At 46.3% G+C, this 27,260-nt stretch overlaps 1 protein-coding gene across 1 annotated transcript in view; it reads right to left on the bottom strand.

The window, feature by feature from the left end:
- Window positions 1–25,470, bottom strand: part of SLC6A6 (solute carrier family 6 member 6) — a 32,765-nt gene extending 7,295 nt beyond the window's left edge. The window contains exons 1-9 of the mRNA XM_075286602.1: window positions 25,333–25,470; window positions 14,180–14,416; window positions 13,175–13,309; window positions 9,589–9,823; window positions 6,292–6,424; window positions 5,980–6,114; window positions 4,829–4,932; window positions 4,619–4,743; window positions 2,410–2,522 (exon numbers count right to left, since the gene is read on the bottom strand). Coding sequence (XP_075142703.1) covers window positions 2,410–2,522; window positions 4,619–4,743; window positions 4,829–4,932; window positions 5,980–6,114; window positions 6,292–6,424; window positions 9,589–9,823; window positions 13,175–13,309; window positions 14,180–14,408 — 1,209 coding nt within the window. The 5' untranslated portion in view covers window positions 14,409–14,416; window positions 25,333–25,470. The remainder of the gene's footprint in view (window positions 1–2,409; window positions 2,523–4,618; window positions 4,744–4,828; window positions 4,933–5,979; window positions 6,115–6,291; window positions 6,425–9,588; window positions 9,824–13,174; window positions 13,310–14,179; window positions 14,417–25,332) is intronic.
- Between the last annotated feature and the right edge of the window lie 1,790 nt (window positions 25,471–27,260).

Raw genomic sequence — 27,260 nt, 5'->3', positions numbered from 1 at the left:
GATACTGTATACTGAGCTGTGTATCTAATCCTATCCTGTGTGATACTGTATACTGAGCTGTGTATCTAATCCTATCCTGTGTGATACTGTATACTGAGCTGTGTATCTAATCCTGTCCTGTGTGATACTGTATACTGAGCTGTGTATCTAATCCTATCCTGTGTGATACACCCTACTGAGCTGTATCTAAGCCTATGTGTGACTGCCGGCAGAGCCATGGATTCCCAGCACCTGATGAGTGTTTGACACCAAAAGATCCAATATTGACTAACTATTCTAAGGAGAAGAGAAAGACATTGAGTCTTCAAGGACCCTTTTAACAATATTAAAAGATGTCTAAGGAAGTGACAGGGTGAAGGGATATAAAGGTGTGGGCGTAATTCTCTATAGTCACCACTAGGGGGAACTCACTACATACAGATTATATAGTCACCACTAGGAGGAGCTCACTACATACAGATTATACAGTCACCACTAGAGGGAGCTCACTACATACAGATTATACAGTCACCACTAGGGGGAGCTCACTACATACAGATTATACAGTCACCACTAGAGGGAGCTCACTACATATAGATTATACAGTCACCACTAGAGGGAGCTCACTACATACAGATTATACAGTCACCACTAGAGGGAGCTCACTACATACAGATTATACAGTCACCACTAGAGGGAGCTCACTACATATAGATTATACAGTCACCACTAGAGGGAGCTCACTACATACAGATTATACAGTCACCACTAGAGGGAGCTCACTACATATAGATTATACAGTCACCACTAGAGGGAGCTCACTACATACAGATTATACAGTCACCACTAGGAGGAGCTCACTACATACAGATTATACTGTCACCACTAGAGGGAGCTCACTACATACAGATTATACAGTCACCACTAGAGGGAGCTCACTACATATAGATTATACAGTCACCACTAGAGGGAGCTCACTACATACAGATTATACAGTCACCACTAGGAGGAGCTCACTACATACAGATTATACAGTCACCACTAGGGGGAGCTCACTACATACAGATTATACAGTCACCACTAGGGGGAGCTCACTACATACAGATTATACAGTCACCACTAGAGGGAGCTCACTACATACAGATTATACAGTCACCACTAGGGGGAGCTCACTACATACAGATTATACCGTCACCACTAGGGGGAGCTCACTACATACAGATTATACAGTCACCACTAGAGGGAGCTCACTACATACAGATTATACAGTCACCACTAGGGGGAGCTCACTACATACAGATTATACAGTCACCACTAGAGGGAGCTCACTACATACAGATTATACAGTCACCACTAGGGGGAGCTTACTACATACAGATTATACAGTCACCACTAGGGGGAGCTCACTACATACAGATTATACAGTCACCACTAGGGGGAGCTCACTACATACAGATTATACAGTCACCACTAGAGGGAGCTCACTACATACAGATTATACAGTCACCACTAGGGGGAGCTCACTACATACAGATTATACAGTCACCACTAGGGGGAGCTCACTACATACAGATTATACAGTCTCCACTAGGGGGAGCTCACTACATACAGATTATACCGTCACCACTAGGGGGAGCTCACTACATACAGATTATACAGTCACCACTAGAGGGAGCTCACTACATACAGATTATACAGTCACCACTAGGGGGAGCTCACTACATACAGATTATACAGTCACCACTAGGAGGAGCTCACTACATACAGATTATACAGTCACCACTAGGGGGAGCTCACTACATACAGATTATACAGTCACCACTAGGGGGAGCTCACTACATACAGATTATACAGTCACCACTAGGAGGAGCTCACTACATACAGATTATACAGTCACCACTAGGGGGAGCTCACTACATACAGATTATACAGTCACCACTAGGGGGAGCTCACTACATACAGATTATACAGTCACCACTAGGGGGAGCTCACTACATACAGATTATACAGTCACCACTAGGAGGAGCTCACTACATACAGATTATACAGTCACCACTAGGGGGAGCTCACTACATACAGATTATACAGTCACCACTAGGGGGAGCTCACTACATACAGATTATACAGTCACCACTAGGGGGAGCTCACTACATACAGATTATACAGTCACCACTAGGGGGAGCTCACTACATACAGATTATACAGTCACCACTAGGGGGAGCTCACTACATACAGATTATACAGTCACCACTAGGGGGAGCTCACTACATACAGATTATACAGTCACCACTAGAGGGAGCTCAGGAGTTATTACTGTGTTCAATGGGAGCTGTACTGTAGAATTCCATCTGTATAGCGCCCCCTCTAGTGGTAATAGACAAGTGATAGCTGTACATGTCTTTATTATACGTACTCTGTGGTGTTACTTACCTGGCTATCTAGTCCAAGCAACAAAAGCATAATAAAGAAGAGAATTGCCCAGAAAGAGGGCAGAGGCATCATGGAGACGGCTTTGGGGTATGCGATGAACGCCAAGCCAGGACCTAAAAGAATAATAAAAAGGGGCAGGGAAGGGAGAAATCATAATCAGTCCACGCCTGTACAAGATGGAGGACGCGGCGCTGCCTGAATGATGAGCTATCTAGGGTGGGGATTGGTCATTCCATCACTACATATCCCAGCATGCACTGGGTGAAGTGTACAACCTGCTGTAGGGTAATAATTATGTCTTATCTGACATCACATCGACTCTCACCCACATCATCCACCCAAATACCAAAACTGCAGCAGAAGCAGATCTAGGAGAAAGCTCCCGGAGCGGCTTCTGTGGGAGACGCCTTCCCCACCAAGGACAATGGCAAATGCAGCAGATTTGGTAAAACTACAGCACTGCCTATGGCCAGCTGGACCCCCATCGTGCAGTGTACAGTAGGAGTTGTAGTTTATTTTCACATCAGTTTATAAACACCAACAATCCTCTACAGGGAATGCTCTGATCCGGCAGCACAACTGTAAATGCAGCTCAGGATGTGATTGGAGTAGAAGTCACAATGTAATAGAAGGTCAATACAAGATAAGTAAAGCAAAGTTACTCAACATGTAGATGACACGTGATGTTGGAGCTCCAGGGTTCAGGTCCCGGCACATGTACTAGATCGGGGGCATCTCCTCCATTGTTTGTAGCAACCAATGATGGGTAATGCCAACAAGGGGTAACCAGTCGCCGTACAGTGGGCACACGCTATGGCTTATACAGTTCACTTTTCAGGAGTTCAGGTGTCAGTGCTCCCTCTTTTATACGTGCAAGAGGATAGAAAAAGAATCACGTGAGCCCTGGTAGCTTTAGCGAATGCCCAAAATGGAAGGCGGCGGAATATGACATGCAGCGGCATCAGGCAGATGCACGGATATCTATTAATATATCTATATACCATCTGCACAATCTCATATACATAGTGAATGTCATCTCACAGGCACCAAAATCCAGGCTGTAACACGTAAGATGTACCACGCTGGTATGACGCCATAACGGAGAGCTCCTGAGCGCTGACTACTCAGAAGATGGGCTGGTCAGCTTGTATTATAAGATAGGAGGATGCCTATGGGGGCCTGAAAGCAGCAGATCCGGTTGCAGGGCATGGCCATTACCGGGGTAAGGAGGAGCGCACTACGGCTCCCTGGCAGAGTCAACCCAGATACATGCAGACTGCTGAACTGCTCCCTAACAATACAGAGGAAGGGGAGTGGGCACAGGTTCAGGTCCTGCTTCCTCTGTGCAGCAATAGGGGGTAAAGCAGCGCCGCTCTTCATTAGGACCTGCAGCATGGATGGTATATACTACACTGCATCATGGATGGTATATACTACACTGCATCATGTACGGGTGCGCCAGTGAAATCCAGTGGACAGGAGTGTATAGGATTACCCCAAATAATTGCAATAGATATGATAGTCCTCCTGTGATGTCACCTCTATATAATGGTGAAATAATTGTAATAACCCTCCTGTGATGTCACCTGCAGATATGGACGTAGTGTGATGTAATAACTCTCCTGTGATGTCACCTGCAGATATGGACGTAGTGTGATGTAATAACCTCCTGTGATGTCACCTGTAGATATGGGTGTAGTGCGCTGTAATAACCCTCCTGTGATGTCACCTGTAGATACGGGTGTAGTGTGATGTAATAGCCCTCCTGTGATGTCATCTCTATATAATGGTGCAATAATTGTAATAACCCTCCTGTGATGTCACCTGTAGATATGGGTGTAGTGTGCTGTAATATCCCTCCTGTGATGTAGATATGGGTGTAGTGTGCTGTAATATCCCTCCTGTGATGTAGATATGGATGTAGTATGATGTAATAACCCTCCTGTGATGTCACCTGTAGATATGGGTGTAAAGTGCTGTAATATCCCTCCTGTGATGTAGATACGGGTGTAGTGCGCTGTCATAACCCTCCTGTGATGTAGATATGGGTGTAGTGCGCTGTCATAACCCTCCTTTGATGGACGCTGTTACATTTAGGTATTGTTTTGCTCCCCAGTATCTGTGGGAATCGGATCTTGGTATGGAGTTTCTGTCACACAACTCTCCAGCAGTCGGCGACAGCCCTCACCGTGTCGTGGTCATACAGTACCTGACTCTGCCACATCTGCAATGTCCACCCCTTGCTCTTGTGCCATGAAGCCCAGGACGGAAAAAATTGCGAAGCCAGACACAAAACTGGTACCGCTGTTGAGGCATCCCAGCAGCAAACAGTCCCTATGTCACACACATGTCACGGAGCAGTGTTAATGACCAACAGCACAACCCGCACACCACCCGCCCCCTCCGACCGCTAACTTGCCTATAACAGTTGTACTTGTACTTATTGTAGCTCCCCAGGGATGTCATGGCTCCCAGACAGATGGCGTAGGAGAAGAAGATCTGGGTGCCGGCATCAATCCAGACCTTATGGCGAGAGGAGACAAAATGTAGAGTAACATGGAAGAGATCGGTCATAAGCAGATATAGCCTCCTGTCTCTGCGTCCCCATGACAAGACTTCCTGTCCCCGTGTCCAGCAATCTGCAGCAATTCTTTTAATCTAAAGTGAACCTATTATCTGATATAAGGGTGAATTCACACTGTGCAGTGTATGCTGGGAGGTTTTCCTTATCCATAGGCATTCCATGTGTAACAGCAAACACCTCAATTCTCCTCTCCAAGGGCAGGAGCTCCCTGATGATAGATCAGGGCACCTGCACAGAAGTCATTTTTCCTACAACCTTCCTGCTGCCTATAAAAACCCATGAACATAGATTAAACCCACTGAGGAGTCCATGATTCTCTACATCACATGATGTATAATGCTGGGAGTACCGGTCTGCCCCGGCTACATGTCCTGTCATGTACTGTATATAATATGGACAGTCGAGCGGTGTGGAGACAGGGACTCCTAGTATTATAGATCACTATGATGCAAGATCTCCAGACTGGGTACAAGACCAAATTTCCACTGTGTGCAAGGGTTTGTATAAGAACATAAAACCAGGACCAATCCTGTCCACGTGCTATGTCTGGTCTTCAAATAAAAGGGACTAAGCTGCAATACCAGACCCCGGCCCATGGACTGCAGCAATTTAATATCCAGCCGCTGCGCCCCATAAATAGCTCGCTAGAAGGAGAGATGCGTTTATAGATCAGACGTGTGAGCAGGTCCCTAATGTACAAGTGTACGGAGACCTGGGGAGATTTCCCTTTCGGTTGCTCCTTAGTAACCATCACCAGAGCCGACTCCTGAGCATTTACTACATTTCTGCTTTGCACACATATCAGCACAGCTTCATACCTCATTTTTCATTCTACAGCCCGTGCAGGATCTCCTCTTCCTTGTGCGGACGGACACTGATGCTGAGGAGTGTGCGATTCCCCCTCTTACCTATGTGCAGCCTGTGTCATCTCTCCCTGCAGCACTATCATACCATGGACATACAGCACAGATAAATGGTGCACTCACCTGAGGGTCTGCCAAGCGGTTGATGTCTGGGTACAGATAGAACTTGATCCCTTCTGCAGCTCCGGGAAGAGTGACCCCGCGGATCAGTAACACAAGAAGCATAATGAATGGGAACGTGGCTGTGAAATAAACCACCTGGAGGGAGAGAACAACACCGGGCGGTCAGGGGCGCAGGTACTAAGCCAAAAAATTCCTCCTGACCGGAGTCTATAGCTATGTGGTCAGATACTGGAGGCAGCACCATACAGTGCCCCGCTGTCATGTCACATCCGCAGCCACTGAACCCAATGTCAGCCCGGCACCTTTTCTTACCTTCCCTGTGGAGCGGACACCTTTCCAAATACAGAAAAAGCAGATGACCCAAACAAGCAGCAGACTCAGCGCCAGGTCCCACTTCAAGACACCAACTTCATCTATTCCCTTTGATATGTTAAGAACTTTATACCTAAAAGAAATCAAAATCTCCATCAAAAACCTAAAAAAAGTCTCAAAGGTCTCGTCATGTGAGAAGGTCGACAGCGGTAAGAACGTATTCACACTGTGCTTGGAGTAAGCGCAGGCAAAGCTCCTACCAACCACTGGCCCTCAACAGAGTCAGGCTATGAGCAATGTGGGGATGATTGTACTGTGGGGGCCACATTGAGGGGATCATTATACTGTGGGGGCCACATTGCAGGGGTACATTACACTCTGGGGGCTACATTGAGGGGATCGTTATACTGTGGGATAGTGGGAGCCATATTAATGGGGGACAATATACTGCAGGGGCCACTATGAGCTGCACAGAATCATACAGGGGGCATAATACAGTGTCAGGGTCACTAAAGGCGCATTGTATAGTGTGGGGGCAACAAAGGAATGGGCAGAACCAAAGTGGACACATGCGGGGCTTAGGGTGCCTAAATTTGCTGTGCTGTAGATTTTGACATGTTTTTTCAACCCTTTGCTGAGGCTTTGGCTCAGTAGATAATAGAGGGGCCACATCATAACAATATATTTGGAGCCCTACCTTGTATAGCAGGGGGGCCCAGCGCTTGTTGGTATTGGTAGAACCTGAGCTGGGGGCCTACAATGGCTCTCAGATCTGATGGGCCACTCCATGTATTATGAGGAGTAGCCAGCAGGGGGCACTGTGCGGTTCAGTGCACCAAGCTGTCAGGCGACCATGTTAATGGAGACTAAACAATGCTATTTCCCGCCCTCATTACGCCGCCGCCGCCACTCCGGCCATTAATCACGGCATTTGGCTTTCATTTTGCTCCTCCACTACGGCTGGACGTTCCCCAACAAATGCCTGGAATGTCTGGCAGTGCCTGACCCTCCTAACAAGGCCAGGGGTGCACGCTGAAAACTCACAGGGAATCGAGGCACAAAGTGTTCAGTGGGAACGCAACAGCATCAAATCACACCGGCTTCTGGGCCATCAGAGTTGTCACCAAATTTTCCAAGTCTCCTGAATGGTAAATGTCACTGATTGCATGGTAATGGATCCTAAGAGAGATCAGCCATTCAGGAGTCTGAGAAAGCCGATTGTAAACTTTGTGGCAGCCATATTAGTTCTACCCAGCTTTCTTAGGATGAGATATAGCTGGAAAACAACTAGATAAACCTAATTTTTGCTCCTGTCCTTTATAGACTCAGGGCAGGGAGATCGTATCGTCTACAAGCCGCAGACAAACACATTCCAGCGACGTCACCGAGCCCGGCCGTGTTCTCCTCCATTCTGACCCCGATTTCCTGAACATCTGCAGGTCCTGAGAGCGCTCTGTCCGTGCGACCACAATCTACTGTGAAGTAAACAAAGCTAAAGCCGCACATCCCATACGTGTAACGTGCTCCGAGGCCAATACCACACCTATGTCTTCTATTGTGATATGGAAACCATCAGTAAGTAGGCCGAGCTCTGACACCTGATCTGTTTGTGACCTTTTACTTTCATTTTAACATTACACAATATGGGGGTCACTTCTAAGGCTTCAGGTCGCCGCCCCGACTGTCAGGGGCAAGAGAAAGTGAAAAATGTGGAAATGTCAAAAATCCGCCCCCAAAAAAGAAAGGCCCTGTTGCCCATAGCAACCATACTAAAGCTGTAAAGTGAAAGCTGAGCTCGGATTGGGTTTCCACAGCGGCCAATCAGGTGACTGCTTTCATTTTGCAGCTAGCTGGAGTCTGATTGGTTGCTGGGGGTGACACTTCTATCGCTGATAAATCTTCTATTAAGTGACGCGATAAATTGAGTTTCGGGACTTAGTCGCTGTCAAAGCTGCGGCAGAACAAGAGGGATTAGGACTTCAAAGCGTCCCGGGTCTATTTTAGATCTAAAGTATTTATCTTCCAACTTCCCGGACAGTAAGACGCCGCGGTCATAAAGAACAGATGGCGCCTGCCCGGCCTCTATTAATATCTGAATAAATACAATATATCGTGTAACACAGGGAGGGACAAGCTGCAGGGCCTAAAATAAGTGACTACTCATATCTGGGCTCAGGAAAGCTGGGTGACATCCCATTTCTGATTTGTTACAATCCTCATAGGCTCACCAGTCTTTCCAAGACTCCTGAATGGCCCCGTCACCTAGTCATACACTGATACATCTATATCTACATCTGTTTCAGGGAAAGCTGGGTGACAACCTACATATAGTTTCAGTTACAGTTTCCACAGGGGTTGTCGCCAAGTTCTGCATGCTCACGTATATCATGATACATCCTCCCATGTAGCTATATCTGTCTCTGGGAAAGATGGATGACAACTGACAGGCTAACGTGTCCCAGAGTAGTTGTCACCAAGCTTTCCCTGCATTCGGCTCCTCTGCCTAGTTATACGCCCCGGCCCAGATAGATTTATCATTTCTCAATTGTATCTGTTATTAGGAAAGTTGGGTGACGGGCAATGTGGCCGCCTCTCAGGTGGAGTGTTCTAGGTGGCTGCTTCTCCTCGCTCTGTGAATCTCCACTTTGGCTGCACTTGGCAGGAGAAGAGACGTGTCCTGTTTGGTCCTGGCGCTGGCACTCGCTCTGTTTGCCAAAGCCAAGATGGGACGTCTCCAAACCCGGCAGTCAATGATTAACCGACGGGACAAACAGAACTATCACTAGGTTTAATATATGGGGAAGGGGGGGGGGGGGCTGCGAGGAAAAGTCCCATAGGTGTGTAGTATAGTGTGTACTGTAACCAAGTGGCTCATACTCTTAGAATCAGGCCCTGGTGCTGGACTGACAGATAGTCTGAATCAATGGACGATAGAACAATTAACCTGCACACACATATATATACACACACACACACACACACACACACAGCGCTATCTAAGTTATTTCCAGAGATATCACTGGTTGGGATTGGGATATGTATACGCAGCTATATAATATACATATGATATAAATATCCTAATCCCTAATTAGTCTTCTATTAGACATCTCATTATACAATCTAATTCCTATTGTAACCAGGTCCTGATCATGTGACCCAGAGTCAGCACCAGCCCAGCTCTCTGAGGTTCTGAAGAACTGAGTTATAAAAAGTCCTCGGATAACTTTAATGACGGGAGTAAACAGCCCCCTCTATGGGCAGCCAGATGTAATAACAGTGTATACGGTATATACTCACTCCCAGAACTCTGTAACCGGGGAGGTGAAGTTCGTGGCGTTCAGAGACAACCACATGGTCCTGTTCTTCCGGAGTGTGTCCTCCACACAGTTCGGGGTGTTCCACGGCTGGTGGCACAGGGCCCATGGCAGCTGACTTTGGAAAGACTGGAACAAGTAATAAACCCCCCAGGCCAGGATAACAATGTAATAGACGTTGAGGAGAGACACAATGACGATAGAGGCGTAACCGATTCCTGGAGGAAACACAAAGAGCAGCAGAGACGTCTATAAATAACCAGGACAGCGGCCGGAGACACGGACATGATCAACATACATTGTTCTGTGTATGAAATAAATGACCCCCCCTCCCCCCAGCAATGATTACCACACACAGTGACCCCGCAGCATAATAGACTATTGTTACCCCACATAATGGCCGTATCTAACAGGACACCCACATGGGTAAAGTGCAAGGGACAGCCAAAAGTGACTGCAAGACGCAGAAGAGTCACGGGGAAGGAATGCCTGGCCTGGAGCACAAATATTAACCCTAAATTTATCAGGCCCAATTGCAGGGGCCAAGTGACACAGTCCCTGAAAATGAATAGGGGATGGTATAGGAGTCAACAGGATATATACACTCTGTAGCACTATATACAACATAGACACCCACACAGTTATACAGAGTGCAGCTACACACATCTGTACATACATAGGCAGATCTTCTGCTCCCACTACCTGATGGCAGCCAGGTTGCTTTGAGGTTTTAGCACCTATCAGTAGTCAGAACCCCGCCCCTGTCACTGCCCCACCCCTGTCACTAGTCACTGCCCCGCCTCTGTCACTGCCCCACCCCTGTCACTAGTCTCTGCCCCGCCTCTGTCACTGCCCCACCCCTGTCACTAGTCACTGCCCCGCCTCTGTCACTGCCCCACCCCTGTCACTAGTCTCTGCCCCGCCTCTGTCACTGCCCCACCCCTGTCACTAGTCACTGCCCCGCCTCTGTCACTGTCCCACCACTGTCACTAGTCTCTGCCCCGCCTCTGTCACTGCCCCACCCCTGTCACTAGTCTCTGCCCCGCCCCTGCCCCACCCATCACTAGTCACTGCGCCGCCCCTGTCACTGCCCCGTCCTGGATGATACTATTGTAAATGATTTTGGTGCCTTGCAAAAGTAATTGTTACCCCATGAACCTTTTCACATTTTATCACCACAAACGTAAATGTATTTTAATTGTGAAGTGGAAGGAAAATGATACAAGGTTATCAAAATGTTAATTAAATAAAAATTTGAAAAGTTTGACATGCAGAAGCCTTCAGCCCCCTGTACTCTGATACCCCTAAATAATATCCAGTGCACACAATCACCTTCAGAAGTCACTTAATAAGGTAATACAGTCCCGCTGTGTGTAATGTAGTCTCAGTATAAATCCACCTGTCCTGTGAAGGCCTCAGTGGTTTGTTAGAGGACACTAGTGATCACAGACGCTCCATCCAATCTGGCTGCAAAGAAGAAGAAGAAGGGGCAGAAATCTCATCTCTAGATGTACAAAGCTCAGACCGAGTCCTAAAGAATATGTAGAGGCGGCTCTACATATTATTGATATGGGGGGGGCGGGGTGAAGACATTTGCATTTTTCAGATTTTTATTTGATTACAATTTTGATAACCTTGTATCATTTTCCTTCCACTACACAAGGATATGCGACGTTGTTCTGTTATCACTTCAAATGCATTTACGTTTGTGATTGTAAGGTGATAAAATGTGACAAAGGTCAAGGGGTGTGAATACTTCTGTAAGGCACTGTAACATTACTGGAGTCCAAGAATCATTATGAGACCGAAGTAACCTTTCACTACAAAACCCCATTAAGAAGCTCCTGACACTTCTCCATGCTCAGCACCTTGTCCCTAGGCCTCATCTGTGCAGCATAAAGCAGCTGTAGATACAGGACAGGCTCAGAATAACACCATGTCCTGGCACAGACCCTGGTGCTGTAATATTACAGCATTCACATACACAGCAGTCATGGCCAGATAGCAGTTATCTAATATGTCACATGACTGTAGTAATGGCCGCCGAGACACAGAAATGGAACAGAAGAACTTCTGCAAAAATTACATTGTGTGTTTCACTACCATACAAAGAATCCCAAATACCTCAAATGTCAGCCTGTCATTATCCTGTACCCCGAGTATCAGCCTGTCATTATCCTGTACCCCAAGTATCAGCCCGTCATTATCCTGTACCCCGAGTATCAGCCTGTCATTATCCTGTACCCCGAGTATCAGCCTGTCATTATCCTGTACCCCGAGTATCAGCCTGTCATTATCCTGTACCCCAAGTATCAGCCTGTCATTATCCTGTACCCCAAGTATCAGCCTGTCATTATCCTGTACCCCGAGTATCAGCCTGTCATTATCCTGTACCCCGAGTATCAGCCTGTCATTATCCTGTACCCCAAGTATTAGCCAGTCATTACCCTGTACCCCAAGTATCAGCCTGTCATTACCCTGTACCCCAAGTATCAGCCTGTCATTATCCTGTACCCCAAGTATCAGCCTGTCATTATCCCGTACCCCAAGTATCAGCCTGTCATTATCCTGTACCCCGAGTATCAGCCTGTCATTATACTGAACCCCGAGTATCAGCCTGTCATTATCCTGTACCCCGAGTATCAGCCTGTCATTATCCTGTACCCCGAGTATCAGCCTGTCATTATACTGAACCCCGAGTATCAGCCTGTCATTATCCTGTACCCCAAGTATCAGCCTGTCATTATCCTGTACCCCGAGTATCAGCCTGTCATTATCCTGTACCCCGAGTATCAGCCTGTCATTATACTGAACCCCGAGTATCAGCCTGTCATTATCCTGTACCCCAAGTATTAGCCAGTCATTACCCTGTACCCCAAGTATCAGCCTGTCATTACCCTGTACCCCAAGTATCAGCCTGTCATTATCCTGTACCCCAAGTATCAGCCTGTCATTATCCTGTACCCCGAGTATCAGCCTGTCATTATCCTGTACCCCAAGTGTCAGCCCGTCATTATCCTGTACCCCAAGTATCAGCCTGTCATTATCCTGTACCCCAAGTATCAGCCTGTCATTACCCTGTACCCCAAGTATCAGCCTGTCACTATACTGTACCCCAAGTATCAGCCTGTCATTATCCTGTACCCCGAGTATCAGCCTGTCATTATCCTGTACCCCGAGTATCAGCCTGTCATTATCCTGTACCCCGAGTATCAGCCTGTCATTATCCTGTACCCCAAGTATCAGCCTGTCATTATCCTGTACCCCAAGTATCAGCCTGTCATTATCCTGTACCCCAAGTATCAGCCTGTCATTATCCTGTACCCCGAGTGTCAGCCTGTCATTATCCTGTACCCCGAGTGTCAGCCTGTCATTATCCTGTACCCCGAGTGTCAGCCTGTCATTATCCTGTACCCAGAGTGTCAGCCTGTCATTATCCTGTACCCCGAGTGTCTATGTCAGGTGACTCTAGTACAACAATCTCGGGATATACAATTATTTTGCGGTCAGTCATGGAGTGTGGAGCAGAACAATGGCCGCTGTCGCTGCGCTGTACAAAGTGTTCTTACCTGTGAAGATTGGACAGATCTTCTCCCAGCAGGTGATCCCTCCCTCTGATGTAAACTGCCCTAAAACAACCTCCAGGAAGAACACGGGTAAACCGCCCCCGAACAGAAAGATGAAATATGGGATTAAAAAGGCACCTGAAAAAGAAGTAAAGCAGAATGAGGCGTCTTATTTAACTCTTTCAGTCGCAGAAGGATCTCAGACTGTAGGGACAGACCTCATGTCCCTATGATAACACTGACCTGCCACAGCACAGACATATGGTATTAGGACAAAGGCAGCTGAGCAGAAGAATGGACACAGCTGCAGGTCTCGTTATAGAAAGTCATTAACAAGACTTAATGTTCTGCTACCTTCTTAGGGGTTACTTTTTTCCATTTGCCCCTTTCTTTTCACCTTGCATCATAGAACTCACCTTATCTTACTGTGATTCCAGTGTTTGACATAAGGGACATTTGTGCCGATTTTGCACCCTTTTAAAGTTCTAAAAATTACCCCTATTAAACCCCACCCCTTCATGATGGAGAACCCATTGTGACCTAGTCCTGCTCATACAGCTGCAGTCTGTTACAACACATCAGCTTGACAAACCAGCAGAATTTATACTCCTATCCTGCACACTGTAACGGGTCTATCAGCTGGATAAGCGGCACAAGGTCTCGCAGCCTCTGGATGAAATCAGGAATAATTCAATGTACTAACAGCACGAAGAGGAGGCCGTGGTATCAATGTGACTCTAGGTTCTCACTAGCAATTCCTTTCCATTGTTCTGATCCATCGGAGGACCCGAACATGGGGGATGCGTGGAACGCTGAAACAGCAGTTACTCAATGTTATTCGCAGATCCCAATGGGGTCCTGTCACGTGGGCATCATTTTAAAACTGACACTAGAGAAGGAGGAATCCTTTGTGTAGGACTTTTTTCTCCATCAATTCCGGGCACACATTGCAACGGAGACTCCACAGCAGATGTGAACTAAACCCAAGATACGTTGAGAGCCACTCACCTCCGCCGTTCTTGTAGCAGAGGTACGGGAATCTCCAAACATTGCCGAGACCAATGAAGCCTCCAGCCACTGACAATAGGAAGTCAATTTTACTAGCCCACTTCTCCCTCTGCGGGGGTTTCCCGTCCGCCTCATCCTCAGGACGTGTCCCTGGGCTCTTGCCTGGAAAGGGCTTCAGGATGTCTTTGTGAAAGTCCTTCAAATACTGTAACTTCTCCTTGTTGGACATTTTTCTACCTGGAGGAGATAAGCGGCGACAAGGAGTTAGACGTGAGCAAGGTACGAAGCCTAATATGTAAGTAACACCCTGAGGGCTGACAGACGCCTGTACCTGCAACACACAAGACTGAGGAACTTAGGATGTAATTCCAAATCAGCACAAAGGAATTAATATCTATCTAATACTCCAGTCACATCCAGAGCATCACAGATATGTTAGACACAAGAGCGGAAGGCTCAGTGCTAATTGTGCCATCTGAGCTCACAATATGCACTGCTCAATCACAAAACCTGCAGAATGGTGAAAGCAGCTCTGGATGTGACTGGAGTAGAAGACATAAATGACACATGGAGCACAACACTTGGGTGAAAGCATATTGGACATAATAACACAGTAAGCCTTACCACTTCTAACTTTGCTCTTGCAGTAATGACTGACACCAGAAGTGCAAGAACTGAAAAATCCAGGAGAAACCCATATAATCTGAACCTGTGGATGAACGCTGATGATGTCACCAGGTACCCCACTGCACTATCTCCCCCTCCAATCCCATTATTTTTGAATATATGTCTTATCAGATACTCAGTTTGTAAACTTTTTATTTTTATTTTTGGCAGAGCAAGAGCCCCAGGCGAGGAGACATCTGCTTGTGGGTGACTCACCCTCAGTACGTGACATGGAGACTGAAGGAGCCCGTGCCCTCTGCGCCCAGATAATGCCACAGGGAGCGGGAAACAGAATGCGGATACATTTCCAGCTCCGGCATTAACCCCTTCACTGCCGTTACATCATGAGATGAGCGCTGCAAGCTCACTTTGTTACCACCAGACTCGAAAACTGACAACCACTTACGTAATGCAGAAATCTGCTCAGTTTTTGGCGCGGAATAGCCTGATACAGGTTACCTGCACTGATACACTGTAGCAAACTATCGGGACAGTAAAGAGATCTGTGCTGGTGTGTTTGGCCTTGTCACTTACCGCACATTTCACAATCCTATAACAATGGTAACAGAAGGCGAGCATTTTGGTACCAACCACAGTGGACGAGCTAATACAGGTACAACATTGTGCTCCAAACGCCAGAGTGTCCATAAAAAACTATATAAAGGTACACACGGCAGATGTGCGAATATACCGTCTCCAATTACCTGAATGAGTGTGCATTGGCAGCAAGCACAAAGATTTCTACAAACTCGATTTAGATAAATGTGACAGTCAGAGAAAGGTCAGCAACAAACCTGCCCTGTGTGAACAGAGAACAACCACTATGAAGTGTGACAGTCTCACGGCCTCGCACCTGGATCGTCGCCTCCCGAGGGACACAATTATACTTTATTGATGTTTCTATAACGTGCAAATAACCCGACAGCTAGAGAAAGAACTACAACAAGCGGCAAGAAGGGAAGTGCGGCCAGATCCGCAGTGCCCATTAACCCTTCCTCAGCCGTGCTGGTTTGAAGATAGCCTGATACTAATACAAATAATATAGTGCATAATGGTACAAGGTTAGCAGAGGTTAAAGCTGCAAAGAGCCCCTATGCTTGGTGGGGGCCACAGAGGATCCAGTATAGAGTGTGAGAGGGACAATAATGTAATATATCAAACTGTGCAAATACTATATTTATTATAGGATGCCTAGACAACACTGAACAATGTGATCAAGACAACAGTGGTGGTTAAAGGGCATCTCCAGAGGTAACTGTAGCAAGAAGAAGCTCCTGGGACCATTATTAAAAATCTGTAATGGGGCTCCTACCTTGTGCTACTAACAATAGCAGTAAATTTTATGTGGCAGAGGGACCTCTGGGGGGCCCTTAGGGTGCAGGGCCTAGTAGCCAATGTGATCGCTACGCTCCTGGTATCAAGTGCCGGAGCCTCAAGTCCAGCACCAGGTCTCCATGCTCCCATAAAGATGTGGCAGGGTACTATGGCAAGGCAAGGGCCTGGGGATCTATGGATTTGACCTATTAACGCTTCTAGACACAGACAGCACAGAGAGGATGATGGCCGATGGTTCTCATCAGGAAAGTAATGGGGACATGGCACAGGTCATTGGTGCCCATAGCCTGCCCCCTGGTGCAGCTTAACAGACCATCACATGTGTGCTGAACATCTGCCCCACCTACCTGGAGAAGTCAGAACTCTGACAGGTGGGGGAATCCTTCTAGTATACAGGCATATTATATGGTTATTGCAGTATTATTATATGGCAGCAAATGACAAGGCAAACCGATTCCCCCCCCCCCAGTAATTCACCGCCGCGTCCGCTTCCTCTTTTTATCATGTTTTTATGAAGAGGAAATAAAGAAGAAGTTCATAAAATGGCTAAATGCATCCCTGAACACAAATGTAGCACACCAAACATTTAGCCCATATGTAACGTACCAAATAACCAGCTTGTATCTAACAAACAAAATATTCAGCCTGTATCTAATGCACCAAGTAACCAGCCCATATGTAACGTACCAAATACCCAGCCCGTACCTAACATACCAAATACTCAGCCCGTATCTATCGCACCGAATACTCAGCCCGTATCTAATGTACCAAATACTCAGCCCGTATCTAATGTACCAAATACTCAGCCCGTATCTAATGTACCAAATACTCAGCCCGTATCTAATGTACCAAATACTCAGCCCGTATCTAATGTACCAAATACTCAGCCCGATCTAACAAACAAAATACTCAGCCCGTATCTAATGTACCAAATACTCAGCCCGTATCTAATGTACCAAATACTCAGCCCGTATCTAATGTACCAAATACTCAGCCCGTATCTAATGTACCAAATACTCAGCCCGTATCTAATGTACTAAACACTCATCCTGTATCTAATGTACCAAATACTCAGCCCGTATCTAATGTACCAAATACTCAGCCTGTATCTATCGCACCAAATACCCAGCCCGTATCTAATGTACCAAATACTCAGCCCGTATCTAATGCACCAAATACTCAGCCCGTATCTAATGTACCAAATACTCAGCCCGTATCTAATGCACCAAATACTCAGCCCGTATCTAATGTACCAAATACTCAGCCTGTATCTATCGCACCAAATACCCAGCCCGTATCTAATGTACCGAATACTCAGCCTGTATCTAATGTACCAAATACTCAGCCCGTATCTAATGTACCAAATACTCAGCCCGTATCTAATGTACCAAATACTCAGCCCGTATCTAATGTACCAAATACTCAGCCCGTATCTAATGTACCAAATACTCAGCCTGTATCTAATGTACCAAATACTCAGCCTGTATCTAATGTACCAAATACTCAGCCCGTATCTAATGTATCAAATACTCAGCCCGTATCTAATGTACCAAAAACTCAGCCCGATCTAATGTACCAAATAACCAACCTGAATCTAATGTACCAAATACTCATCCCGTATCTAATGTACCAAATACTCAGCCTGTATCTAATGTACCAAATACTCATCCCGTATCTAATGTACCAAATACTCAGCCCGTATCTAATGTACCAAATACTCAGCCCGTATCTAATGTACCTAATACTCAGCCCGTATCTAATGTACTAAATACTCATCCCGTATCTAATGTACCTAATACTCAGCCCGTATCTAATGTTCCAAATACTCAGCCCGTATCTAATGTACCAAATACTCATCCCGTATCTAATGTACCAAATACTCAGCCCGTATCTAATGTACCAAATACTCAGCCTGTATCTAATGTACCAAATACTCAGCCCGTATCTAATGCACCAAATACTCAGCCCGTATCTATCGCACCGAATACTCAGCCCGTATCTAATGTACCAAATACTCAGCCCGTATCTAATGTACCAAATACTCAGCCCGTATCTAATGTACCAAATACTCAGCCCGTATCTAATGTACCAAATACTCAGCCCGTATCTAATGCACCAAATACTCAGCCCGTATCTAATGTACCAAATACTCAGCCTGTATCTATCGCACCAAATACCCAGCCCGTATCTAATGTACCAAATACTCAGCCTGTATCTAATGTACCAAATACTCAGCCCGTATCTAATGTACCAAATACTCAGCCCGTATCTAATGTACCAAATACTCAGCCCGTATCTAATGTACCAAATACTCAGCCTGTATCTAATGTACCAAATACTCAGCCTGTATCTAATGTACCAAATACTCAGCCCGTATCTAATGTACCAAATACTCAGCCCGTATCTAATGTACCAAAAACTCAGCCCGATCTAATGTACCAAATAACCAACCTGTATCTAATGTACCAAATACTCATCCCGTATCTAATGTACCAAATACTCAGCCTGTATCTAATGTACCAAATACTCATCCCGTATCTAATGTACCAAATACTCAGCCTGTATCTAATGTACCAAATACTCATCCCGTATCTAATGTACCAAATACTCAGCCCGTATCTAATGTACCAAATACCCAGCCCGTATCTAATGTACCAAATACTCAGCCCGTATCTAATGCACCAAATACTCAGCCTGTATCTAATGTACCAAATAACCAGCCTGTATCTAATGTACCAAATACTCAGCCTGTATCTAATGTACCAAATACCCAGCCCGTATCTAATGTACCAAATAACCAGCCCGTATCTAATGTACCAAATACTCAGCCCGTATCTAATGTACCAAATACTCAGCCTGTATCTAATGTACCTAATACTCAGCCCGTATCTAATGTACCAAATACTCAGCCCGTATCTAATGTACCAAAAACTCAGCCCGATCTAATGTACCAAATAACCAACCTGTATCTAATGTACCAAATACTCATCCCGTATCTAATGTACCAAATACTCAGCCTGTATCTAATGTACCAAATACTCATCCCGTATCTAATGTACCAAATACCCAGCCCGTATCTAATGTACCAAATACTCAGCCCGTATCTAATGCACCAAATACTCAGCCTGTATCTAATGTACCAAATAACCAGCCCGTATCTAATGTACCAAATACTCAGCCTGTATCTAATGTACCAAATACTCAGCCCGTATCTAATGCACCAAATACTCAGCCTGTATCTAATGTACCAAATAACCAGCCCGTATCTAATGTACCAAATACTCAGCCTGTATCTAATGTACCAAATACTCAGCCCGTATCTAATGTACCAAATAACCAGCCCGTATCTAATGTACCAAATACTCAGCCCGTATCTAATGTACCAAATACTCAGCCCGTATCTAATGTACCTAATACTCAGCCCGTATCTAATGTACCTAATACTCAGCCCGTATCTAATGTACCAAATACTCAGCCCGATCTAACAAACAAAATACCCAGCCCATATCTAACGCAGCAAACCTTCATCTGGTATCTAATGCACGGCACACTCAGCCCATATCTAACGTAATAAACATTTAGCCGTATCTAATTTACACCAAAACATTCAGCCTTTATCTAATGCAGCACAGTCAGTCACAGGCGATGGACACTCTCATGTAACAAAAACAACCCAGAAAGATGAGATGAGCCATAATGAAGCAGAGCTGCAGTATAAAGCAGGGCACAGAGGAGCAGCCTGAGCCTGTGGTTAGGGAACATGGACATATGGGGGTTCCTGCTCAGCCAGCCCTTCTTCACTACAGATTCCTCCACAGGCGAGCTTGAGCCTGCCATGTATGTTTGGTGCATACGGTGGGAGACTACAGACACCACATCATAGACACATTACTGGGAGCCTCCTGTCAGGGGGAAATCTAAAGATGGCAACCAAGAGGGATTGATCAAATCATCATTCAGTTCCATGGGGAAACAAGCACTCCTGTATCAACCAATCAGATTCCTCCATATAGTTTATAATCTGTGTGGTGAAAATGAGAGCTGGAATCCGATTGGTTGCTATGGGAAACACCTCAGCTGCAGTAGTTTCCATAACTGAGGCCTAGTCTAATCTGTAAACAGTAAAGGCCACAACTTTATTTATAATGGAATCAATGACAAAATGAGCTGAATACGTCCCCAGGGTGCAGTCATTGTCCCCTCATGTCACCTATTACAAGCTAATCATACTGTATAATAATAATAATAGTAATACATTCACTGCAAAATCTAATGGAAATTTCCAGTCCGGTGTAAGGAGAGACGAGCCGCACGTAGAGCAGTGAAATAAAACCACTTCCCCTTTCTATATAAATCAGCTGATTTATTTATTTATTTTTTACCAAAAACAAAACCTTGTTGGGGGAAGTGACTGCCGTGGTGAAACGCGATAACACAGCCGTGAATGGCGGGAACGTCGCTTAAAGGGAACAACCCATTTCCATAAAGGTTTTCGGCTTTCATGCAAAACATGACTGAAAATGTAAAGTCCTGCTCACTGTGGGGCCCATTTACTGAGCCCCTACGACAAAAAGTGGTGGAAAATCGCCGCTCTGCCTTTTCCGAAAAGGGGTCTTGGTGAGGGAGTTCGGTGGGCAGGCCCATCACCCCCGCCAGATTTACTATTCTAAGACCTCTGCTTGCTGTCAGTGAACGTTCTTCTTTCTAGGCAGCCATGTATAGAAGATTTTTGCTAGGACAATTTCGGCCAATAACAAACTATGAAATGGAAAAGATGGCGGCCGGCAGATAGCAGTCTTTAGTCTGGGCCTGCTGGGTATTTTTGTCCGCCACTGTTGGACTCGCTCAATATTTTCAGTTTTCCTAATTACAATGTGATTTGTGGGTTTGTTTGGCCATCTGAAATCTAATGTGACCGGCTTAAGTGGCTGCCGCATTGTCTTGACTAGGTGAAACTGTAGCAAACCCTCAGCTGTGCAATGTATTAGAGTCTATTTGGGTTTTAAACCAAAGAAAGATCCCATCCACTGACAGCAAGCAGACATCTTGAAGCAGAAAATCTAACAGAAAGATGCAGAACTTGCCATCTACAATAAGTAAGCGCGATTCTGGTTACCGTTCGCTGAATCGGCCACAGTGATGGAACAAATAGTGTTCTGTGTGGGCGCCATGATTTAAAATGGCAAGGAGTGGGCGAACACGGTGGTTTCCATGACAATGGATATACCGGTCGCACCTGTTGTCGCCAATGCGTTAAGATATAAACATAACTTTAAAAATGGAGAGTATCCGACAGCTGAGGGTGAATCGTTGGGACACGGAGCAGTCGTTACAGCTTTTTCGTTTCCTCCTTCGCTCGCCAGCGGCTTCCTCCGGCCTCCCTTACAAAGCTCTGATGCCTCTGGCCATGGGAAAGGCGATCAGTCCGATGGCTCATTTTCATCATACACTGGGACCCGATAGGCCTCAAGGGAAATCAAACACATTCTGCCTGAATGTATCGAAACAGATTAGGCCATCAGAAACGGCACAAAATATGGAGACATTCTGGACAAAAGTGAGGATGACAAGAATATCAACGCTTCAAGATGGCGAGAAAAATCCCAAACGACCATTTTGCTTGTTGCACAACTCCTAGTAAGGTTGGACATTTGGACACTATTTCAAGGTCACATGGTACAAAAACGTTCATGCAATCTGCACGACGAGCCTAGATGTGGCACATTTACGTGACCGATTATGTCAGCTCAAAGGAAAGTATGTAAAAAATGGCGGCCTGGCCTTAAGGCAATGTTCACCCATGGTGGTGGTGCAAAAACTGCAAATAAACTCAAAGATCAGCGGCCATCCTTTTCCTCCAGAATAGTTCATAGACCTGTTACCTTGTGTGGTCAGTATTGTGGCAGTCAGTGCAGCGCCCCCATAGGCTTGGACACATTTTCATACATAGTGTGGGGTTCATTGCAATACTTGGATGAACTGATCAGAAGACGACGACAGAGTAGCAGAGCGCAGAGGTCTAGGATCCAGTGTGTGGCACTGTAGGCTTACTGCAAGCTGCGGACCTGATCATTCTCATTGCCAGCCCCTGCACCGAGTACAATAGATGGAACCAGACCCTAAAACAATATCTATGGTCACTTTCTACTTCTGAATGATGTAGCAGAGCTGAAGAAATTAGTAAAAGGGACACAAACAGGATATGACAAATTTTAACAGTCTCCTTTATGTCTGCTCGTGTCCCCGGCACGCACTGCTGACCTGAGCTAAACTTTCCCCGCAGTCCTCCATAAAACAGCAAGAACAACATTGTTCTATCACTATGAGCAGTGCCACATTACAAGATCAGCTCTACTACACAGGTATAACGGCCATAAATAGACATGTGACACAAAACCTGACTGCCGATGACTACACGAGGGAAAAACAAAGATGCAGAATCCATATTTGTATATTTACAGCACACATGTGATTCGTACCCAATTTGCCTATGAAAATGACTAAGAGGCAGATGTAGCAGAGCTCACTATGACATTTGTTATAGCTCTTCATGATCTGTAGATAAGCTTGCTGCATCGCCACAAATAGTGCCGCCCAAATGGGTCACAGACATGTCAGCTCTGCTACATCTGTATTCTAAGACAGTACAAGATACAAGTGTCTCCAGCTCTGGAACAAATTCCAGGTATGAGGAGAAGCGTGACACGTCAGTATTGAAGAACGAAGCTGGAACGGCACTGACACTGGAAACTAGAGATACAAGCCAGCTACTAATGTACGTCCTGCAGGAGGCCACATACAGATGTAGCAGAGCTGAATTGGTTGGGACGAAATTTATCTTTGATTAACAAGAAGAGATGATGTATTGTTTTCAGCTACTGAAATGTGACAAATGACAAACTCAGCACTGCTAGGTCTATGTCTTCTACTGCAAACCATCAGATCAAGTACAAAACTACAAGGTAACCTGGTATCACATACAGCGCCATCTCATGCTTCATGTGTATATAATGCTCATGATAGATACAATCATATGCACTGTATGCACTGTATAGAACTACAAAGCCCAGCAGAAATGAGCACAGCGCAGTGACCACATTATATAAATATACATATTACACATATATATGGACCAGACCAATGTGGTTCGCTCAGGCTTCTGGCAAGTTGACCACTTTTCTGTTTGTCAAACACTGGTGAGATACACGGCACATCTGTATACACTACTCCACTAGTTGTGACTGTACCCACTGTATATACTCCATGTATTGTAACATCTATTGGTGCCGCCACTTATCTACAGAAACGGAGAGGACTTATGTGTAGGATGATGGGAGCGACATATTACTTCCGTATAGTACTCTGAATGACGGGTGCAGTAGTCTCTGTATGTAGTATGATGAGTGCAATAGATGCTGCATGTAGTATGATAACTGGAACTAATTATTTCTATATAGTAAAATGGATGCTGGGTGCAGTAGGTCCTGAATGTAGGGTGATGGGTGCAGTAGGGTCTGTATGTAGGGTGCTGGGTGCAGTAGTGTCTGTATGTAGGGTGATGGGTGCAGTAGGTCCTGAGTATAGGATGATGGGTGCAGTAGGGTCTGTATGTAGGGTTATGGGTACAGTAGGTCCTGTGTTGTGGATGATGGGTGCAGTAGGTCCTGTATGTAGGGTGATGGGTGCAGTAGGTCCTGTGTTGTGGATGATGGGTGCAGTAGGTCCTGTATGTAGGGTGCTGGGTACAGTAGGTCCTGTGTTGTGGATGATGGGTGCAGTAGTGTCTGTATATAGGATGATGGGTGCAGTAGGTCCTGTATGTAGGATGCTGGGTGCAGTAGGGTCTGTATGTAGGGTGATGGGTGCAGTCGGTCCTGTGTTGTGGATGATGGGTGCAGTAGGTCCTGTCTGTAGGATGATGGGTGCAGTAGGTCCTGTATGTAGGATGATGGGTGCAGTAGGTCCTGTATGTAGGGTGCTGGGTACAGTAGGGTCTGTATGTAGGGTGATGGGTGCAGTCGGTCCTGTGTTGTGGATGATGGGTGCAGTAGGTCCTGTATGTAGGGTGCTGGGTGCAGTAGGTCCTTTGTGATGGATGATGGGTGCAGTAGGTCCTGTATGTAGGGTGCTGGGTGCAGTAGGTCCTTTGTGATGGATGATGGGTGCAGTAGGTCCTGTATGTAGGGTGCTGGGTGCAGTAGGGTCTGTATGTAGGGTGATGGGTGCAGTCGGTCCTGTGTTGTGGATGATGGGTGCAGTAGGTCCTGTATGTAGGGTGCTGGGTGCAGTAGGTCCTTTGTGATGGATGATGGGTGCAGTAGGTCCTGTATGTAGGGTGCTGGGTGCAGTAGGTCCTTTGTGATGGATGATGGGTGCAGTAGGTCCTGTATTTAGGATGATGGGTGCAGTAGGTCCTTTGTGATGGATGATGGGTGCAGTAGGTCCTTTGTGATGGATGATGGGTGCAGTAGGTCCTGTATGTAGGGTGCTGGGTGCAGTAGGTCCTGTATGTAGGGTGCTGGGTGCAGTAGGTCCTGTGTTGTGGATGATGGGTGCAGTAGGTCCTGTGTTGTGGATGATGGGTGCAGTAGGTCCTGTATGTAGGGTGCTGGGTGCAGTAGGTCCTTTGTGATGGATGATGGGTGCAGTAGGTCCTTTGTGATGGATGATGGGTGCAGTAGGACCTGTATGTAGGGTGCTGGGTGCAGTAGGTCCTGTGTTGTGGATGATGGGTGCAGTAGGTCCTGTGTTGTGGATGATGGGTGCAGTAGGTCCTGTGTTGTGGATGATGGGTGCAGTAGGTCCTGTGTTGTGGATGATGGGTGCAGTAGGTCCTGTGTTGTGGATGATGGGTGCAGTAGGTCCTGTGTTGTGGATGATGGGTGCAGTAGGTCCTGTATGTAGGGTGCTGGGTGCAGTAGGTCCTGTGTTGTGGATGATGGGTGCAGTAGGTCCTGTGTTGTGGATGATGGGTGCAGTAGGTCCTGTGTTGTGGATGATGGGTGCAGTAGGTCCTGTGTTGTGGATGATGGGTGCAGTAGGTCCTGTGTTGTGGATGATGGGTGCAGTAGGTCCTGTGTTGTGGATGATGGGTGCAGTAGGTCCTTTGTGATGGATGATGAGCAGTACACAGGTGTAAACACTCCTCTCACCTGCGCTTCCCCAGCTCCGGTTCTCCGCTCTGCTCCCGGCTGCTGCTCACAGATCACTGGTCGGAGTCTCCGGGGAAGTGATGAGAGCGGCGGCGGCAGAAGCATGGTGGAAAATCACCGGAGCCTCAGAGCAGCCTGCTGGGAGGGCGGGGCCTGGGAAAGAGGCGGGGCTATACAGCGAGAGGGAGGCGCTTAGAGGGAGATGCAGAAAAACACGTGCGAAGGAAAACAAGAGCGAGCCAAAGAGGTAAGTACATAGCAAGCGATGAGAGAGATCCATAGAGATAGAGAGATGTGTGGGCTGTATATACCCGGTGTCTAGGGTATATAGATGGATAGCTCAGCACTGGATACATCTGGAGGAATGGCCTGTGTTTGCTGCTGTCCTGACCTTCTTACCTTCACATCAGTTTCCAGAACATTCCTGAACACTCAGGAATTCACAGTCACCTCCGAGAACTTCTGCCCTACAAGCACTTGGTTCTCTGCCAGTGGCCAAAATATGTGAGCAATGTGCGGAAATGGAGAAAACTCCATGTGTAAGACTGCGACCTCTCCACGTACAGACTGCGACCTCTCCACGTACAGACTGCGACCTCTCCACCGGTCTGTCCACATATAGACTGCGACCTCTCCACCGGTCTGTCCACGTATAGACTGCGACCTCTCCACCGGTCTGTCCACGTATAGACTGCGACCTCTCCACCGGTCTGTCCACGTATAGACTGCGACCTCTCCGCCGGTCTGTCCACGTACAGAATGCAACCTCTCCACCAGACAGTCCACGTATAGACTGCGACCTCTCCACCAGACTGTCCACGTATAGACTGCGACCTCTCCACCGGTCTGTCCACGTATAGACTACGACCTCTCCACCGGTCTGTCCACGTATAGACTGTGACCTCTCCATCAGACTGTCCACGTATAGACTGCGACCTTTCCACCAGACTGTCCACGTATAAACTGCGACTCATTCCTCGTGCTGTCCTCGTGATTGTTCCGGTATCCTAGCAGCTCACTGGGACGCCATATAATGAGCGTGTTGTTTGCGCTGATGATCCCCCTCAGCTCCGCTTGAGGAGAACTCTGTGACTTCTGGCTAACTTCATAGCTGTTGATGTTTTAGAATTTTGCAACAAGTTAGATTTTATTTTTCCCGACATGTTTAAAAGTAGCCAAACTGTCAATTTGGATTAAAAGTGTTTTCCTATCCAGTGTGTCAGCACTGCCTGGAGCAGATCAGATAATATGCAGATGCATGTACACAATCCACTGAGGGTTAGCTGAGTGTTTACATAGAGAGATAACAGACCTGGGACCTGAGATAAGCTGCTGCAAGAGCAGTGTAATATAGTATGTGAACATACATTCATAACAGTCATGAAGCCATGTCATTTACCAGGATACAAAGTAGCCGATGTGTTAATCCAGGTTACAGACTATCTATGTGCCAGATGTCATTCAAATCCGTTCAGCCGTTTTTGTGTGATTGAGGAACAAACATCTTTATAATATTAGTAGGATAGACAGCACAACGCCTAAAGTGTTTCGTGGAAATTCCCCTTTATCAAGTACAAACACTACAAAACCGTTTGCCTGCACAAAGCCTTTAATAAAACTTCAATCTCACGACATTGTCTTGAAATCTTTGTGTCTTGGGACTGAATAACTGTTTTCACACATTCTGCCAACTAACCTGAGGGGGCGCTGCTGAGTATTCCTGGCCATGACTGTTAACCCAACAGTTTTCCTCAATATTTGTCGTTTGGCTTGAAATCTATCTGATCATTGTTGACACTGAAAACCTCCAATGCCACAGATCTCCTTTTTGACAGGTATTACGTGCTCCATAGTGGCCCCTAAAAAGTATTATATAAGATAATCCTTGACTAGTCTCACCATGGGGAAAATCAGTAGCCACAGTGGCC

The sequence above is a fragment of the Leptodactylus fuscus genome, chromosome 9 (assembly GCF_031893055.1).
Source record: "Leptodactylus fuscus isolate aLepFus1 chromosome 9, aLepFus1.hap2, whole genome shotgun sequence".
Lineage (NCBI taxonomy): Eukaryota > Metazoa > Chordata > Amphibia > Anura > Leptodactylidae > Leptodactylus > Leptodactylus fuscus.
Note: the sequence above shows the minus strand (reverse complement) of the source record. Positions and strands in the feature narration are given on the sequence as shown.